We start from the raw sequence: 18,105 nt of genomic DNA on the forward strand, positions 1-18,105 counted from the left end.
CACATTCCACCTAAACGGTATATTTTAATTTCAGATTTTCTAAATTTCCAATAATAGAAAGATGACCGAAAGAGAACATTGGGGCGGGCTTATTAAACCAACTATCTGGGCCTGTTTAACCGTCTGTCCCTAACCAAATATTTGGGCCCATTAAATTAAATAAAATAGACAGCACATATATAGAGTTTGGCTTTGTAGTTTTGTTGTGTCATTTTCCATCACTTACCTAACATTTTACATAAGTATTATGATGTTTTCACATAAGAAAATAAATTAGTTGTATGATCTCCTTATTTATTTAATTGAGATCGAGATATAAGTCACTTAATAACGTTTTTATTTCTTAATTAAGTCCATATGTACTCTTACTCCTTTTGACCGATATTTTCGTAGACCACTAACTGCTCTTTCTTAATTTCCTTTTTATTATGATCAAACATTATGCACAAACATGGCGAAGAAGAATTTTGATGAAGGAATTGTATCAAGTGTGAGAATTAATTAATTATGGGCTAAAATAAATCAAATTAATTTACAAAGTGAGATTTATGATGTGTCGGATGAGGCATAAGTATATAGCATGTGGCCATATGGTGTCATCTCTTGTGACCATATTTAATTCCAAAACCATTTCCAAGAATTTAATTTTATTTGTATTGCATATGTACGTGTACAGCATACAGTCATCCATATTCAACCTTATTCAAATCTATAAAATGAGTATAATAGCAATGAAATTCGTATTAAAATTAACTTAGTTAACATTCTGAGCAATTTCCCAACTGCTAATTTTGGCATAGTGAGGAGACACGATTTCAACAAGCCAACAAACATCAGCAACAACTAGCAACATTCCAAAGCAAGATATTCTCACATGATCAGTATCATTTCATGCTCCTAAAATAGCTCAGACAAAACACAAAACATTTAAGAATCAATTGAGGTAAAATCAGGCAATAAAAACCAATTTCAGTCCTTAAACATTGATTGTTCAAGAATGTTGCAATTAATTAGAGGGTTCCTAACATAGCTACCTAATTAAGCAAATTTCAATCTCCTGATTTCATTATGATCTCCACCCTTGCTTCTTATATCATATTCTATCTTAGGCTTTAGAATCCAAGAATCATAGTTGCCTAGCCAAAACATCCACACCCTCATCACCCAACACTCCTCCATCACTCATCAAACCCTCCCAAAACCCTTGATCATCATCAATGCCACAATCGAGCCACTCCCGAGGCGCCACGTGCCCCCCAACACTCACCGATGAATCGCTAGGCATGCTCACTCCCACCCCCAAACCATCAAAATCTTGAGCTTCAACCTTAACACCAAAAGAGCCTAACCCCTCAAGTTCTCCAACATCACCAAAACTAATGTATTTACCATCAATATCATCACCTTGAAACAAAAATTCTTGATTATCAATCTTCTTCCTCCTCTTCTTTTCAATGGCCTCCTCAATCTCCCTCCTCATCTCCTTGTGCTGCACCATCTGCTGCAGGAAATCCGGGCTGCGAATCGCCCTAGCCAAGAAACTGAGTGCTTGCTTCTGCTTCTGCTCAGTCCCTTTGAGCCTTTGCTCCATTGCTTGAAGATATGCCTTTGTATTCTGCTGCTGCTGCCTCAGCTTCACCAGTTCCTCCATTAAAACTTGCTTGTCCCTCCTCAGACGATCCATCTCCGCATCCAGACCAAACCTCCCCAACTCAACACATGGCTCTAAGTTACTACAAGATAGATAATTTGATGATGGTGTTCTCCTCCTCCTTATATTCTTCAACAAATGCCTTTTCCCCCTTAAAAACCCTTCATTAGCAAACTCCCACTTGTCTGGATCCACTTTCCTAAATCCCTGCACAGTCCACATTCCTACCCTCATTTATACATCTATTCATATAGAAATCACAACTAGTTGTATAAAAATCAAATCTTGTACAAAAAAGCCTATAAAAATCAAATCTCGATACAATAAGGTCACCACATATGATATGATGTCACAAAAAATGTACATTAACATATACAGTATATATTTACATATGAGAGTATATGCAGAAACTCAATAGCTGGATTTGATTCATTGAACTGATAAAAAGGGCTATAGTATATAAAAGAAAGTGCCAACTTGTCTTGATATATTAAAATATTATGTTGTAGATGCTTCAAGAACATGTATATGGTCTTGTAAAGGCAAACAAATCTAGGGCATTCCAAAAATTAAAGTATACATGCCACAACAATTACTAGAAACTTCAAATCAGTCAACCATAAACATTAAACACCAAGAAACTTGAAGATTTAAGAAAGAGTAGGCCTTACATATGTGTTGAGTTGTCTGACAAAGCTTGAGAAATTGTTGTGCTTGAAGAACTTGGGAAGGAGATTGGTGGCAAATATCTGAGGGTCCCACACAATGAAACTGTTGTTGCCTCTACTCCAAGAAACAATCTCATTTGTACTCTCCTCTTCAACCAAATCATATGTCTTGCACAAGAATGGTGGAGGGCCTGCCTCATGTAAACCCTCCATAGGCTGAGGATTGCCGACACTGAATTCGGATGAACTTGATCCCAAGAATTCCTCCTTCGCAGATCCTAGGTTATTCATGACCACAAGATCTTATATGGTTGGTGTAATTCAAAATAGCAAGATCAAATATGCATGAACAGTAGTATTTTTTTTATAAAAAAAATATGACAAGTTTGAGAGAAACATCAAGATTCTAGTTTCTTGTCGTTTCTAAGGGTGAAAGGGGATTCTTGAAATTGAATCAAACTGGAAAGGGAGCATTTTGGAGTGGTGATGATGATGAATTTGTTATCAAGTGGGCTGCAAATATGAAGAGGTGATTGGAGAAGTGGTGAGACCTATGAATTAAATTATGTTAAGAATAAGCATATTTTTATAGCACTTTTCAAACTTGGACAGGTGGAAAGTTTGTAGGCAAAAGTTGTGTTGAAGATATTTTGGGGGCCCTTTCTTCTTTGGGAAGGTAGAATTTTGTTTGTTTTTTTATTGGTACTATTTTGGAAGACATTATTCAACACTACTGTCTCGATTAATTACAACAACAAAAAAATAAAAAAGGAAAAAGGAGAAAATGAGAAGAATCTCGATTTCTTCTGTATAAAGCTAGCTAGTGTTGTAATTTATAATCCCTCAATGAATTGACTTGTAAAAGTTATGAAATTGCATAATTGTGATTCTAAATTTCTAACGGAGTAATTGATTTTTGAAACATTTTTTTTGGTAACATTGCTCATTTCTGGAGTGAGAAAAGAGAAATTAATTGGTACTAATGTCATATACTCCTAAAATGTGCACAGTTGGAGAAATGCGCATGTGATATTGATTATATAAATAAAAACCTAACTACCTAATAAATCTGCCATTGTATTATATTAATGCAAAGCCACCTAAATTCAAGGAGAGAAGAACACTTAGCTTAATGATGTATCAGCATTGTGAAGACTTAGGTGTTTAATTAGGAGTCCAAGAAGATATTTTCCTTAAAAGAAATCTACTAGTTTAAAAGTGTAAAAGATTCCAACAAATATCTAGAGAACTATGCAATAAAATATACAAAATTCTCTTAATAGTATGTTTGAAATGAATAGCTAGCACACAGAAACAAGGGGCTGGTGTAGTTTCGGGGGACCTTCTTACAAAAAAACAAATATTTAATGTCGGCGATTTTAAACTATTGATTTGTTAGAATAATTAAAGTTTCAAATTGACGGATAAATTTGGTTAAACTTTTTGGTTGCAAAAATGTAACTTTCTCGTAGATTGAGCCAAAAGCTAGTGGAAATTGGGCAGATAAAAAATTGATAAAATAAAGTAATGAGTATGTAAATGATAAAATAATTTCTTTCTTAGATCATTTCTTACAAGAATACGTTATTGCATAAACATATCTGGTGTTTTAATTAATTTATTAAGCTCTAATATAAAGAGTAGTGCTAAACGTACGTATACGTACGTACATAACCGAACTTTTTTAAACATTTTACATTGAAAATCATTTTATAAACATTAATTGATTTAAAATAAATTTCGTACTAATCATTTTGCAACACTTCAAGAAAATTTAAAATTTATACTTAAATATTTGTATATTTAATAAAATATATATTTTCTACTAAATATTGTATATTAATTCAAATCATAGTCGAAATCATGCTACGATTCGATTTCTATATCACTTCTTTGTTATTGCTACATATATTACAATAAATAACAAAATTAATTTTTAATTAAATTCACTTAAATCTAAATTTTTTTAAAATCAAATTTAATTGAAATTATAGTATTGCCCCGAAAATTGGGTAGGAGTGTCGACAACAAACTTAAAAATTGCAGACAAAAGCAGAAAAGGCAGTGTCGGGCAGACCCAGATTAACAGTGGCTGGCCCGAGAGGATGAGTTGGCCCAAATCCACATTACTGAACGAATCAGAGGCCCATTAATGACTCGCTCAGAACATATCTGACTCGGCCCAGACCCGTTTCAGGGCCCACCCAACTTTCATTCAATTATTCAATACATTATGCATTTTCCTAAAATTTCAAAATGCTGTCATAATTTAGATATGGAGTACTAAAAATGCCATTAACAAATGTATTTCTTTATTTAGTAAGTACGACACACGTTTACTTCTTATTTCACTCATATTTAATTATAAAACTAATAGCGTGAGTCATGTTACAAGAACTTATTTATTTGTTCATGTATATTTTTAAAGTTGTGTTACCAACAAGTAAGACTTTATTGGCGGATAGATAAATTAATTTTGTACTCACTAATAAAAAGAACTTCTGATATAAGGAATACTGATATTTTATGACATCAGTATTATTGTGCGCACATGTGCTCAACGCTGGAGCATGGCACATGACGCCTACATACTTGCACGTATGTAGTACAAGTTAGTTCATTTAATCAATGAGTGACATATGAATATCGTAAATCTAAAGATCTTAGTGCTTAGCGTTAGCTTCTTGTGTTACATATAAACATCAGATGTCATAAAATACTTCGTATATCGATAACACATTCTTGCAAATGTGAGACTTGAAAATCCAATCTCAATTTATTATTTTGTTCATTTATTTGTAGTTAGAAAGAAAACAAATATATCAAGCTCTGATTGTGATAAAAATTAAAAATTGAAAATATCAATAATAATTTTTTAATATATTAAAAATAAAATTAAATATATAAAATAATAATAGACGTGTAGTAGTACTAAACTAGCATGATACTCATTTTATTCTAAAATAAATAGTTTAAAAAATATCATAAAATTGATAATTAAACAAATCTTGAAATTGAGAGTTAAAAAATGAGTGGACCGGACCCTCTAGGCCTGGCTCCTAATTTTGTGAAATGTAGGTGATCAATCTTGCGTCGTACACTGACTTTGAGACTGTTATCTAGTTTTCAGTAGAAATGATTTTGTTTTCTCCACCAAAGTTTGACTCTCTCGTAGTCTCTTCCGCAATAAGAGTTTTATTTCGTCATTCGTCCGTCCAATAATACTATCCTATTTTTACCTTTTCATAATGATAAGTAGGTCTCGCATTCCACTGACTCGTTTCACTCACATTTTATTACTATAAAACTACTATATACTCCCTCCGTCCACGAATAAGAGTCTCGTTTTTCCATTTTGGTCCGTCCACGAATAAGAGTCTCATTTTTCCATTTTGGTCCGTCCACGAATAAGAGTCTCGTTTTTCCATTTTAGTCCGTCCACGAATAAGAGTCCCGGTTCATAATTACCATAAATGGTAAAGAGACCCCACATTCAACTAACTCATTCCACTCACATATCATTCAAAACTAATATATACAAGTGGAACCCATGTTCCACTAACTTTCTTCCACCCACTTTTCTTAACATTTCTTAAAACTCACGCCATTTAGAAATGAGACTCTTAATCGTGGACGAAGGGAATATAAGTGGAACTTGCATTTCACCAACTTATTCAACTCACTTTACATATTTTAAAACTTGTGCCCAAACTACTTCTATTATGGGAAGGAGTAATTAAAAAGTTGAAAAAAGTTATTACATTCTTGTTCAATACTTAGTATACCATTTTTCCATTTCAATATATGTGATTATAGGAGTCTTCCACTTTTAACATAAGCATTACATGTCTTATATTTCATAAATTTATTTCAATTTTCATCTATACATTATTATAAAATTAATATATAAAAGCAAGATCAATATTCTATCAATTTTTTCACTTCTTATTCATTATTATTATTTCTTAAAACTTATGAGTGAAAGAAACAAGACTCCTAACCAAGAGGCCTTCCTATAAGAGTACTCTATCATAATAAAAGTCCTATTTTATCACATATGTCACATGATGAGAATTCTATTTCATTTCTTCCCTTAAATGCTACATAGGTTTCATATTCTACCAACTTATTTCACTCACATTTTATAATAAAATTAATATTCCACTAACTTATTCAGCTCATTTTTCATTATATACTACTTCCTCTATTCTATAGTAATTGAGATGTTTCTTTTCGGCACAGAGATTAGGAAAAATAGTGTTAGGTGAATTAAGTAAGAGTGAGTAAAGTAGAAAATGTAAAAAATAGAGAGATGAGAGAAATAAAGTAAGAGAGAGTAAAGTAGAGTAGGTGTGGAAAAATGTGTGACTTTTACTAAAAAATAAAATGACTTATGTAATGTATCAAAATGGTAAAATGACTTTATTACTATAAAACGAAGTGAGAAGTGAGTATTGTTTTCCTCCAAAGACAACCGTGTGCCAATCAATTTCAAACATCATTTGTACATGAATTGGGACAGCCCTACGAGCCTACACACATCAAATTCATCGATCTATCCATCCCATAAGTGGGACCCTTTTTCCCAAACTTTATTTTCTCCATGAAAAATCGATCATAACATAACAATCAACTTTATTTTGCTACATCAACACCACCAACCACCAAACTTTTCTCTCTTGTAGATGTTTTTTGAAAGACCAAAAAATAATTCATTTATATTTCTCTAATATATACTAACATAATATATAATTTGAAGTTTAGAAATTAGGGGCATCCATACCATATGTGTTAATTAGGGGCATTCCATTATAAAAGTAAGGGGAAAAAACTGGACTCATATTCATCAATATTCCCTCATATAGTCAAACAAATTCTCAAAAATTTGTATACCTTGCTATATATAGATAATCGTATTCGTATATACTAAAATATTGCATCTATGATTTATATATGTATTATAGACAATCGTGTACTATGATAAAATATCTATCGATTTATATATAATTAATTAGTCAGTGTAATACATAAGCAAATAGATATAATATCGCATATTCGCATTATATAACGTACTGTATATAAGATTCTGTAAAATAAATCTAATTTTGTATGATATATTAAAAATAAGATAAAAGAAATCCAAACAAAAGTAGATGCATTGAATAAAAGATGAGACAAAAATGGAGAAAAGAAAGTTCAGAAGAAACTGTAAATAAAGTGATAATAATAGAAAAGTAAATAATGTAAATATTCCAAAATATAATTCTTACGCAAAAGAGGGTAAATAGTAGTAAAAAAGATTTAAAAAAAAATAGTGAAAGAATACCTTAAAACTTTATTTCTTTGTCTAGAGATTTATAGCAATATTTATTTTATGAGGAATTGAAAATATGTAAACTTAGTTGTCCGGAAATCTTTTTGTTTCCTAATTTGCTCTCAAAATTATAAAACCAACTGCCTTAGTCTATTTGACTTGGACTCACAGACACACACGCTTTGCATCAATTCTATACATCTTTTCACACACTCAGCCTCTCCGCCGATGAACTTCCTTCCCCGCCATCACCGCCACCAATTTACACTCCTTGCCGCCGTGACGACCCTCCTCCTCCTCCTTGCATCGGCCTCAGCCTTCGTCTCCATTCCAAGTAAATACACACACACACACACCGTCTACTTTTTTTTATGTGCAAATTGTTATAAATTTAAAGAACGCGGCACGATGCATTCAAATCTAAGGCCTTTGGTTGGCCTCAATCAACTACCACTCTACCACATGACCAACTCACGGTCTCTACTTTATTAATAATTAAGTGCAATTAACAAATTAATTGAGTGGTGTGGTATGTGTAGGTGTTGGGGCGCTGACGGGGCCGGGATCGTCGCCGCCGTCATGCAGACACAAGTGCCGGCGGTGCAGGCCGTGCAAGGCGGTCCGCGTTGTGATCAATCCCGGCTTTGCCTCCAAAGCGGATTACTATCCGGAGGCATGGAGGTGCAAGTGCAAAAACAAGATCTTCATGCCTTGACCAAGATATTAGTGTATGCATATTCCATGATTTATTCTTAGATTTGCTCAAACAAATATATAATGCTCAACACACACGATATAAGTAGAAGTGGTAGTATTAATTATGTTTCACTGCTTCTTTCACAAGATGAATTTTGTTATTATTGTTTTTGCCTCTTTTCAATTTCTACTATAATTTCCCTCTTTAATTAATTTCACTTTCTCGGTTTATAATTAATAATTCCATTTCTACGAACATGACAGAATTCCAATTAATCATGTTGCTTATCTCTTGTATGTCGTTTACTTCTGAAATTTCTTGCATTTAATATTTTTATTCTCTACCCGAATTTCTCTGTAAATTTGTTCATAATGAATTATTTTATTCTTTAGTGGTCACTTGTGATTTCCTAATCATATATGGCTATATATGAATTATTAATTTCATTTGGCCTATAGTTTTTGTTACCTATTCAATGCAGGTGATAGCGTAGGACAGAATGAACAGTGTGTATTTATTTAGTTATAGTTCTGATGGGTACAATAGGTACAAGACCTGCATCTTTTATTAATTACTTATCGAATATAATCACATTTCATTGATATCTACATTTTTTATATTTGGAATTTTTTATTTATTGATCAGTTTTCTTGGGATATACTCAATAACTGTATGATTATTTTTATTACGAGAGTTATATATTAATATTTTTATTTTACTGTACTGTATTTTGCGTATCATGGTTTTTGTTCCATATATATGCACTGTATAAAAAATTAGTCAATTATTGAGCACATGATTTGTTTCAACTGTAACTCTGACCAAATAACAACTAAAGATTTTTGACAGTTCCACACGTAAATAAATTGATGTGGTAAGTTTTTTACTGTTACAAAATTCCTATTTATTTAATTGTGGACTATGAAACAAATAGCCAACTGTATGGTTAATTTTGGTAGATGTGAATTGTTATATTCGAGTTACAAATGTACTCATTTCTAGTTTCTTCATGTATTCTCTAACAAAAATACATGAATCCAAGTTTAGAATTTTGGAGTGCTAAATACTCGACTATCTTTAGAATTAAGGGTATTGAACATATCAACATAACACTGAGGTGGAGCGATTTCATTGGGTCAGGAATATCGACCATAATATTTTCGAGTAATTAATAGTATTAAAATGGTGTATATGTTGAATATAAAATGGAGTATATCTGAAAACCGTATAGTAGGAGTATATCTTAAAGCAATTAATCTTCCGCCACTTAAAAAAAAACGGTTAATAGTTCAAATCACGTAAAATATTGCCCAAAAAAGTAGGGTCTTCAAAAAAAAAAAGTGTGTATAAAAAGAGAGAGAATTGGAGAGAGGAAGATTTGATCAACCCTGGCAAGAAAATCAATCGAAGACATTGTAGTTTCTTGACGTTGATCAGAGAAGGATGGCATTTTATTCAAACAAACACGGCGTGGATCTGGAGAAGGGGAATGGGCAGCTGTACCCAGGGATGATGGAGAATCCGCAGATGCGATGGGGCTTCATCCGCAAAGTCTATTCCATTCTCTGCCTGCAGTTGCTCATCACCTTCGGGACTGCCATTGCCATGACTTTTATTCAACCCGTTCGCCTTTTCCTTCGCACTCCCGCCGGCCTTTACACCATGATCGCCGCCATCATTCTTACCGTTATTCGTATTTCTCTACTTTTCTTTCTTTCCAATTATTTGGGGATGGTTTTCTTTCTCTACGTTTTTTTAACTTTTTTGAATAACACTTGTTGTTGTAAAACTAAAAATTCATTATGGAAACATAAATAGTAGAATGACATTTTTTGTATATTGGTGATAGTGTTGTGCTTGAGGGGAGCGGGCCCCATTAATTAAATTGATTTGGGAAATTTCAAGCCCTAATTTCAATTTTGAAACCCTAGCTCTGCCACTGGCCATTGGAAAATGTAATGGCTACCCTAAAACATATTGGGCTTGGGTTAGAATGTGTTCCGGACTGGAAAAAAAATAGGGGCACCTAGCCACCCCTGAATAACCCCACCCTAGGCTCACCCCTTGACTCGTGCTTGTCTCGGCCATCATGGGGTAGGCTCGGGGGCACTTTCGATAACAATTATTGGAAGATGTTTCTTTTGATGGAGCTCTAGAGTGGCATATTTAAATTGCATTTTCCTGTAGTAAATTATTTGTACATGATGTAAAATGGCCTATACCAATGTTACATTGGAGATATGTCTCTAGTTAGTTACTCCATCAAACAAGACTGTCTATGAGTCTATCTAATTTCTTTCTCAACTGTTTGGACTTATGATGCAGTGTGCTTGATGATGAGTTGCTTCAGTCAGAAACATCCGTGGAACTATATTCTTTTGTTTCTCTTCACCTGCGTTATGGCATTCATGGTTGGGGCTTGCTCCTCTCAAAGACAAGGTAATCATATTTCTTGTCTATTTCTAATACAACTTCCTCTGAAGCCAAGAACTACTCAAGCACAGAAAACTCACACAATATTTTTCTCAAGAAAATGCTAACAAGAATTAACTGTTTTTCCCACAGGTGACGCGGTGTTGCTGGCTGCCGGTCTGACTCTAGTTGTGACTGTTGGCCTCACAGCGTTCACGTTTGCTGCTGCAAAACGTGGCGCTGACTTCAGCTTCATGGGGCCTTTCTTGTTCTGTGCTATCTTGCTTCTTATGGCCTTTGGCATCATTAGGGTTAGTTTTGATGCCTTAAAAATCTAGATGATCTATTTGCATATGGTGCTGTATTTGATATACCGTCTCTTATATTGACAGATCATTTTCCCTCTGGGGCGAATCGGGGAGCAGGTGATCGGCTGTGTGGGGGCACTGGTCTTCTCCGGCTTCATCATCTACGACACGGACAATCTGATCAAACGGTTCAACTACGATCAGTACATCGACGCAGCATGCTGTCTGTACATGGACATAGTGAATCTGTTCCTGTACATTCTTGCTATATTTGGAGATGACTGAACACCTCATTTCCAACTTGGAACAAGACAAGTTATGGAGTCACTGAGGAAACAAGAAGCTCAATTTCCATCTTTGCTCTGAAGAAAACTTAAAGGGTTGAAAGTGTGTTTATTTTTTTTTATTTTTTTTTCTCAACAGTATTTTAAGTACTATTGTGCTTCAAGAATGGTTTCATACACAAGAATGGTTTATATGTGTGGAAGGTGTGTTTGCTTTCTCCTACAACAGTTCTGTGAATATGAATCTGTAGATTTTCTTCAGTTCAGACAATTTTTTTGATAATAACAATATGTTTATAGTTATGTTGAGCTTTTTATATATACTACTACCATCTTTCTATAGCAATTCAAAGATAGAAATATATACAAAAAAAAGTACCATGTTAGGCATTATTGGATTCATTTACAGAGAAATGTAATACAATGATTACAAACAGAGCAAGCCTAACCACTCTATTACAGGATAAGACAAGAAGCAAACCAATGCAATACAATGATAAATGATTACAAACCAAGTTGCCTAATCACCAACCTTAATCTATTACAAGAAAAGACAAGAAGCCAAATGCAATGCAATGATTACAAACCAAGTTGCCTAATCACAAACCTTAATCTATGTTCCCAACACTAATTAAAGGGAAATAACATTATATGCAATGCAATAATATAAAATTTAGGAAAAATGGGAGTCTCGCATTTTTTTTGACCAAAACCTATTCCAAGATACCCCTTTTCCACAAGATCACATAGTTTTCTAGCTTTCTTTAATTCCACTTTACTTCTTACCATTACTAACCAACTTTAGCTTCATTTTTCACATTGGGCAGAAGCTTCAGATATTTTTATTAAAAAAAAGAACAATTTCCAAACCAAACTTCAAGATTTTAGCCTTTTAGGCCACAATCACTGGATTGCAAAACCGTTAGATCCTCTGTCTGCTCTGATCTGAAGTAATTGTAAGCAACCTTGTAACACCTTGAGTCCATATATCATGCTCTCTTTGGTTCCGGCACTCAAACTCAACGACCCCACGTGCCACCGTCTTCAAGGAGAAGTATCTCCGGTCCTCACCGCCCTCTAGGAGGTGGCGCCCCGGCCATGCCGGGATGTCCTTCATCACTTCCAGCACAACATCTGAGAATTTCAAGAAAAAGGAAAAAAGATACCAACTTTCTTTATCTTTTTCTCTCAAAACAATTTGCATACTACTTTCTCAAATCCCCAAATGGAAGCAAGCCCACCACCTCCAATAGTATAAATTAAAAAAAGAAAAGACAAAAGCAGAAATTTAATGGCTCACTCACTCTTTTTCTTTTTTGTGACTGTCCCAGCAACATGTCTACTCTTCATTTTCAGTATCACCTATCAAAATGTGAATGAAAAACTCTCTGTTTCAGATCAGTGAAAGACAAAAGCATATCAACATATTATATGTTTTTTATTGTTCAATCATGGCCATGTAAAGGCTCTCACCTGACCCATTCTGTTGATGTACACAGACACAATCTTCCAGTGAAGATCACCTGCATTTCACCATACACAATATGACCCGTTACTCGACTAAAAATGCATATGATCATCAAGAAAAACGAGTAAATGGCATCATCATCAAACTATCATACAAAAAGAGTCACCAACATAAACATTTCTTGTAATGAGACTGAGATGAGTTTAGGCAAGAAATCTACCCTTTCGCGTTCGTTTCAAGAGCTCACCGCCTCTAGCAAGCAACTCCTTACTGCAAATGCCAAGAAAATTCTCTTCAGCTGGAAGCTCACCACTATGGCTTCCATTCAAACTCCCATTTCTTCCACTGCTGCCACCATTAGGCACTCCCATCACCCTGTCCACGGGTATAACAGACGCAATGCTCCACACTTCCTTCAACGCCCTCGCCTTCAATGTGGCAGCACCACGCAGAGCTAGAAAAATGCAGCAGAAATTCACAAAGAATTCTTAACACATAAATGAATGATTCAAGAATTTTGCAAGAGTTTTCTCACCAGTAGCTGCAGCAGCTGTCAAGGTCATTATGTCGCCAGGCGACTGCACGTTGACAGCGGAGCTGACCACAGAGGCCAAGTGCTCGCGCTCGGCCCCCATCGCCTCAGCTGCCTCAACACACTGTGCAGCCACCAGTGTTGCAGCTGAAGCCACAGCCATGTCGGTCTTGCCCATCTGCTCGTCCTTTCTAGCTCCAGACGACGCGGCTGTGGCGGCCGCTATGGCAGCAATGGCTGCTGCTACACCAGCAACAGAGATGGCAGCATGAAGCTGTGCATTCTGTTCTCTCACCTCCTCCTTCTTCTTCTCTTTCCTGTCCTTCAACCACCTTCCAACCGTCTTCCTTCCGCCTGCAGAAGTTCCTGCGACGAAGCTGCTCTTGATCTGGTTGTTACAGCTAGCATGATCACTGATCAACTGCCCCAATAAACCAATGTCAACATCATTAAATTAATGCTAAAAACTTGTGTGTTACAGACATGTAGGTAAGTGCAGAGGGCACTGCAACTTCCACATTTTGATTCAATCAATAAGATTAGTAGAAAAAGAGCCCACCAAGAAACTGGACCACTTGTATAAATTGATTTCAAGAAATTAACATGAATCACACTCAAGATGGTAGACTGCCCCACATCATCAATTCCTTTCTTTCCATTTATCACAATCAAGCACACTACATTCTTCTTAGGAAATAACATGATTAATAAATAAAAATTTAGCTACCACAAACATTCTTCCATCTTTAAAGCTAATGCAAGAAACTGACATAGGTGGTCTGCTAAGGTTAAAGAGAAAGCTGATACATACACAATCTGTGTGTGTGCAGAACTTGTGCGACAGACATGATAAATGTAAGTGCAAGAGAGAAAACAGTAAAACAAGAAAGAAATAGAAGAGACCTTGAGATCATCCATTTCAGAAGGGGAGAGTGGTGGGCTATCAGAGATGGAACTTCCAATGAGAGGCCCACTGTGAGATAGCCTTCCTGAAGTACGAGGTGATACATCCTGCTTCACAAGTAGTACCCATATGAATCGATCATACAAAATTCCAAGAATCTGAATATGGACAAAAAGAAAGAAAAAAATTCGATCTTTACTTACAGGCTGTGACATGATACGCTCCATGAGAAGCTGGGAGGTCTCAGAAAAAGAAAAGGAGAAAGGGTTGGAGATATCTTGGAGCGGCGGAGGTGAAGGTGGAGGTGGGGCGTTGGAGATTTGAAGGGGGGAGGAGGTCCAGGAGCGGGAGAGGAATTCCATGGGGTCTGTTGGAGTTTCAGAAGGTTTAAACATGCTGCTGTCCATGGTTTTGAGTTGAAAAATATGGAGGGGGCTTGTTGTTGTTGTTAAATGGGATCATGGGATGTGGATAGATGAGGAGGTCACTCTCAATTCTTTATAGACATGTCGGAGAGAGAAAGGAACAGTTAATCGGTATGTGTCAATCTCTCTCTCCTTCTCTCTCTTTCATGTCTGCTTGAGCTTACAGTTGCAGATCATGAAAAGCTCGCACAGATTATTTCATGAGAGAGACACAAATTTTATTTTATTTTTGTTCCTAGGCACAATTTTAGGTATTCTTTGTTGTGAATTACAACTATTTTTAAATCTATAATCATATTATACCAGAGTAATCAATTAGAATTATAGCAAAAAAAGTACTGTATCCATATTTATATTTATGATAATCAATCTTACTAAAAGAAGCAATTTATCAATGTTATTAACTTATTATAGCAATATAATAGTATAAAATAAAACAAATAAATATATACAAATTTTACAATCTAGGAAAAACTTATAAAATCTCTCAAAAACAAAATCTTCTAAATTTGGAGAATCGCAGAGGTTATGAAATAACGGTAAAGGATGATTATGATAAGAACAAGAAAAATGAGTAAAGAAAAATGTTGGAAGCTGGAACCACAATAAAATTCAGCAGAAAACCGAATTTTGCCATATGTTTTTCGATGAGTTAAACATCTAAGTAAAAACACATTTGATTTGTTATGCTCAATGCAAACCGTGAACACGAACTATTCTGGAAAGCCTTTAAGGTTTAGATTATTTGTCAATGCATGCTAAAAATAGCATAAGAGCCAGAATCATAATATCGTCATCATCAAAACAACACTTACTACATTGATTAAATTATATGTCAATGATTATGGAAAGGGCTAATATTTATTTTGAAAAAATGATAGCGGTGGCATTGGTTTCTCGTTAGGCCCCAACAACAACCCATAATCACATTATATAGTTTCGTATCAGAAAAAAGAGGAAGGTAAAGGTTTATATAACATAGTAGTAGTAATAAAATGCAAAATTTTAGAAAAGTATTGATGAGTGCTAAGAAGGCTAAGTCTTTTTTTATAGAAGTCGTGGAGTTTGCAGTCTTTGTTATGTTAAGTGTGCATAAATTATGATTGCCCCATATATAACTATTTTTTAGGAATCAAATTTAAAAAGTCAATATATCTATCCGTTCTCGTTGAAAGTCTCATGTATTTTCCGCATGAATTTTAATAAATTGATTGATTCATGAGTTTATTAAGACTTAAGAGGGTGGTAATAATTTTATACAAAGTTAATACTCCTATATTATATATATAATAAAAGAATGGTACAACATGAAGATGAAAATTACAATGAAAACAATAGAAAAAAACTAAATTATAAGTCAGGTCGAGGAAAGTCCTATTTCCGCAAGATGGATTATGAATCGGTCGATGCTCTCGAATTTACATATTGTCCCCAAAAATAAAACGTTTAATGCCGCTTCGTACTAACAAACTTGCCAGAGTTCTGAAATAAACAAACAATTTTAAAAGTGCTAATCAATTGTGCGTGAACAATAAGAGGCGAGCATGGGAGAGAGAATGTGTTAAGAGATGTGTTTTTCTCTTCTATAGTTGATGGCCTATGTACAAAAAAAAATTAGGAGAATTGGGAAGGTCTGGCCATTGAAGCACCCTATAAATTCAGTGGTAGTTACATCAATCGAAAGACTAAAGACTTCGTCGAAAATGAAGGGCAAAATGTCTTGGAGGACATCTAAAATAATAAAATAAACTTATAGATAGAGTACTTGTTTAACAATCGAAACTCGAAATGATACAATCATACAATACGACCACATTTAGGTTGATCCAAATATAGAATTTATTAAGGGAGGGGCCATGGAAGTACTTGAGAGCGAGATGAAATGGGAAGAGTTATTAATACAAAGAATTGGGTGGTGATGAATGAGTTATAACAAAATTCAATATTAATTGGAATGTGGGTCTCAAAATACATCAATCATTGAATTCCAAAGCTGGAATACGCGTCCTCATTTAATTCAAGATGTATACTATACTCCTACTTTTGATTCAAGAAATATTGATTGATACTTTTGAGTTTATCTCAAATAAGTTCACTTTGTCGGAATACATTAACTATTTTTTTCTATTCGGTCATAGTAGTAATATTTTTGTTCATATGGAGTATTATTTTTGTTGTCCTTTTTGTATGGGTAATAATTGAGTTTTTTAAAAATATAATTTTAGAAGAAAGAATATGCTAGCTACCTATGATAGGCTTTACAATATTTTTTATCTCCTATTTTTCGGAAGTAAATAGATGCTACCAGTTCTAAGTGGACCTGAGGTGTCAAATTTGGTAGGCCCATGTTCGTTTTTTCACATTTACTACTTACTTTATTTTGAATTTTCCCACCATAATTTTTACTCATTCGAAATAATTGAAGGAAAATATTTTGTTAAAAATTAATAAAATTTGAGAATTTTCTATTATCAATATAGTTTGAGAAAATATTACATGTGCACATATTTATGAATAAAAATGCAAATGTGTTAAGAAAAGGCTTAATGAGCTACTTAGTATGATGGAATGAAATGGTGGAATGAAATGTGATTTCCATTCTATTCATTTGCTTGGTGTGATGGAATAAACGAGTGAATGGATGAAAATGCAAAGAAAATCCAAGGAAATTGATATTTCATTCCTATCTGCATTCCATTACAACCTCCATTCCATTCCATCATACCAAGCATTAGAGGTTAGAATGAACGAAAAACGGGTAGTAGTACATTACATATTTACATTGTTATATATAGAGCATAAACTTAAATATTTACAATTGGAATCGAGCTTGAAAAGGTTAGGAGGGGTGATTTTTCTAATCTTGTTAGTGCACTAATCATAATTATTCTTGAAATTTTAAAACTAAACCCCCACTCATTAGTTTAGCCTATGTGGTGGGATGCATAAAAGTACAATATACTAGATTATAATACGTTATATAATAAATTTGATACAGTATCGTTATTGAAAATTGGAGGATATACCAAAATCGGTATGTGAAAAATTCAATAAGATAACAATATTGTAATTACTTACGCCGACATTTTCAATAAATATACGGTTTGTTATTTTTTGTCGCGGGACAGTGAAATGGAATATTGCCTAACATTTCCTACTAAGGAATCGAGTAAAAAATGGTCGAAATTACGATCCATCAATGTGAGATATTAGTTTAATGAGATAAAATATAATCCATCATGGGTTTTGGAAGTGCGTTTAATCAAAGATTCCAATGAGTGTCATTTGAATCAAAACGAGGATCATACCATGATCATTACATGGGGAAAATCTAATAAATCATGTTAAGGCAACTTGGCATCTTGTCTTCCACCCAAGCTTAGAAATTTTAACAAAACTCATGTTTTTTAAATTTATATCTTCATATATATTGTCCCTGTCT

The 18,105-nt window shown here is 34.3% G+C and overlaps 4 protein-coding genes across 5 annotated transcripts; 2 read left to right on the forward strand and 2 right to left on the reverse strand.

Moving 5' to 3' along the window:
- Positions 1 to 957: 957 nt before the first annotated feature.
- Positions 958 to 2,860, reverse strand: HSFA6B (heat shock transcription factor A6B). The gene is made up of 2 exons (XM_048091618.2): positions 2,323 to 2,860; positions 958 to 1,858 (listed from the first exon to the last, which is right to left on the reverse strand). Exons 1-2 carry the CDS (start codon positions 2,608 to 2,610, stop codon positions 1,127 to 1,129), a joined length of 1,020 nt encoding a protein of 339 aa, XP_047947575.2. The 5' UTR covers positions 2,611 to 2,860; the 3' UTR covers positions 958 to 1,126.
- Positions 2,861 to 7,820: 4,960 nt separating this feature from the next.
- LOC148929384 (EPIDERMAL PATTERNING FACTOR-like protein 4) lies at positions 7,821 to 8,492 on the forward strand. The gene is made up of 2 exons (XM_089069848.1): positions 7,821 to 7,967; positions 8,173 to 8,492. Exons 1-2 carry the CDS (start codon positions 7,862 to 7,864, stop codon positions 8,346 to 8,348), a joined length of 282 nt encoding a protein of 93 aa, XP_088925974.1. The 5' UTR covers positions 7,821 to 7,861; the 3' UTR covers positions 8,349 to 8,492.
- A 1,228-nt stretch (positions 8,493 to 9,720) lies between these two features.
- Positions 9,721 to 11,637, forward strand: LOC125191674 (protein LIFEGUARD 4-like). Its single transcript, XM_048089077.2, has 4 exons — positions 9,721 to 10,023; positions 10,656 to 10,769; positions 10,896 to 11,053; positions 11,135 to 11,637. The coding sequence occupies exons 1-4, from the start codon at positions 9,774 to 9,776 to the stop codon at positions 11,333 to 11,335; spliced, it is 723 nt and encodes a 240-aa protein (XP_047945034.1). The 5' UTR covers positions 9,721 to 9,773; the 3' UTR covers positions 11,336 to 11,637.
- Positions 11,638 to 11,696: 59 nt separating this feature from the next.
- On the reverse strand, positions 11,697 to 14,753 carry LOC125191673 (VAN3-binding protein-like). Of its 2 annotated transcripts, none has more exons than XM_048089074.2 (7): positions 14,442 to 14,753; positions 14,238 to 14,348; positions 13,338 to 13,755; positions 13,023 to 13,256; positions 12,808 to 12,857; positions 12,639 to 12,696; positions 11,697 to 12,468 (listed from the first exon to the last, which is right to left on the reverse strand). In XM_048089074.2, exons 1-7 carry the CDS (start codon positions 14,643 to 14,645, stop codon positions 12,257 to 12,259), a joined length of 1,287 nt encoding a protein of 428 aa, XP_047945031.2. In that variant the 5' UTR covers positions 14,646 to 14,753; the 3' UTR covers positions 11,697 to 12,256. The 2 variants fall into 2 exon arrangements, with proteins under 2 accessions (XP_047945031.2, XP_047945032.2); XM_048089075.2 differs by having other exon boundaries at positions 14,238 to 14,345; positions 14,442 to 14,746.
- Positions 14,754 to 18,105: the final 3,352 nt, after the last annotated feature.

The sequence above is a fragment of the Salvia hispanica genome, chromosome 4 (genome assembly GCF_029641045.1).
Source record: "Salvia hispanica isolate PSC_SH4W2 chromosome 4, Shi_PSC_v1, whole genome shotgun sequence".
Taxonomy (NCBI): Eukaryota; Viridiplantae; Streptophyta; class Magnoliopsida; order Lamiales; family Lamiaceae; genus Salvia; species Salvia hispanica.

Excerpts from the sequence above, each read along its gene's own strand:
- LOC125191673 (XM_048089074.2), bottom strand. The coding sequence starts at position 14,645 with ATGGACAGCAGCATGTTTAAACCTTCTGAAACTCCAACAGACCCCATG. Across the intron at positions 13,257-13,337 it reads GACAGCTGCTGCAGCTACTG|CTCTGCGTGGTGCTGCCACA; the intron begins GTGAGAAAACTC and ends GCATTTTTCTAG. Across the intron at positions 12,469-12,638 it reads AGTCACAAAAAAGAAAAAGA|ATGTTGTGCTGGAAGTGATG; the intron begins GTGAGTGAGCCA and ends TGAAATTCTCAG.
- LOC148929384 (XM_089069848.1), top strand. The coding sequence starts at position 7,862 with ATGAACTTCCTTCCCCGCCATCACCGCCACCAATTTACACTCCTTGCC. Across the intron at positions 7,968-8,172 it reads AGCCTTCGTCTCCATTCCAA|GTGTTGGGGCGCTGACGGGG; the intron begins GTAAATACACAC and ends TGGTATGTGTAG.
- HSFA6B (XM_048091618.2), bottom strand. The coding sequence starts at position 2,610 with ATGAATAACCTAGGATCTGCGAAGGAGGAATTCTTGGGATCAAGTTCA. Across the intron at positions 1,859-2,322 it reads TCAGACAACTCAACACATAT|GGATTTAGGAAAGTGGATCC; the intron begins GTAAGGCCTACT and ends TGGACTGTGCAG.
- LOC125191674 (XM_048089077.2), top strand. The coding sequence starts at position 9,774 with ATGGCATTTTATTCAAACAAACACGGCGTGGATCTGGAGAAGGGGAAT. Across the intron at positions 10,770-10,895 it reads TTGCTCCTCTCAAAGACAAG|GTGACGCGGTGTTGCTGGCT; the intron begins GTAATCATATTT and ends TTTTTCCCACAG. Across the intron at positions 11,054-11,134 it reads TGGCCTTTGGCATCATTAGG|ATCATTTTCCCTCTGGGGCG; the intron begins GTTAGTTTTGAT and ends TTATATTGACAG.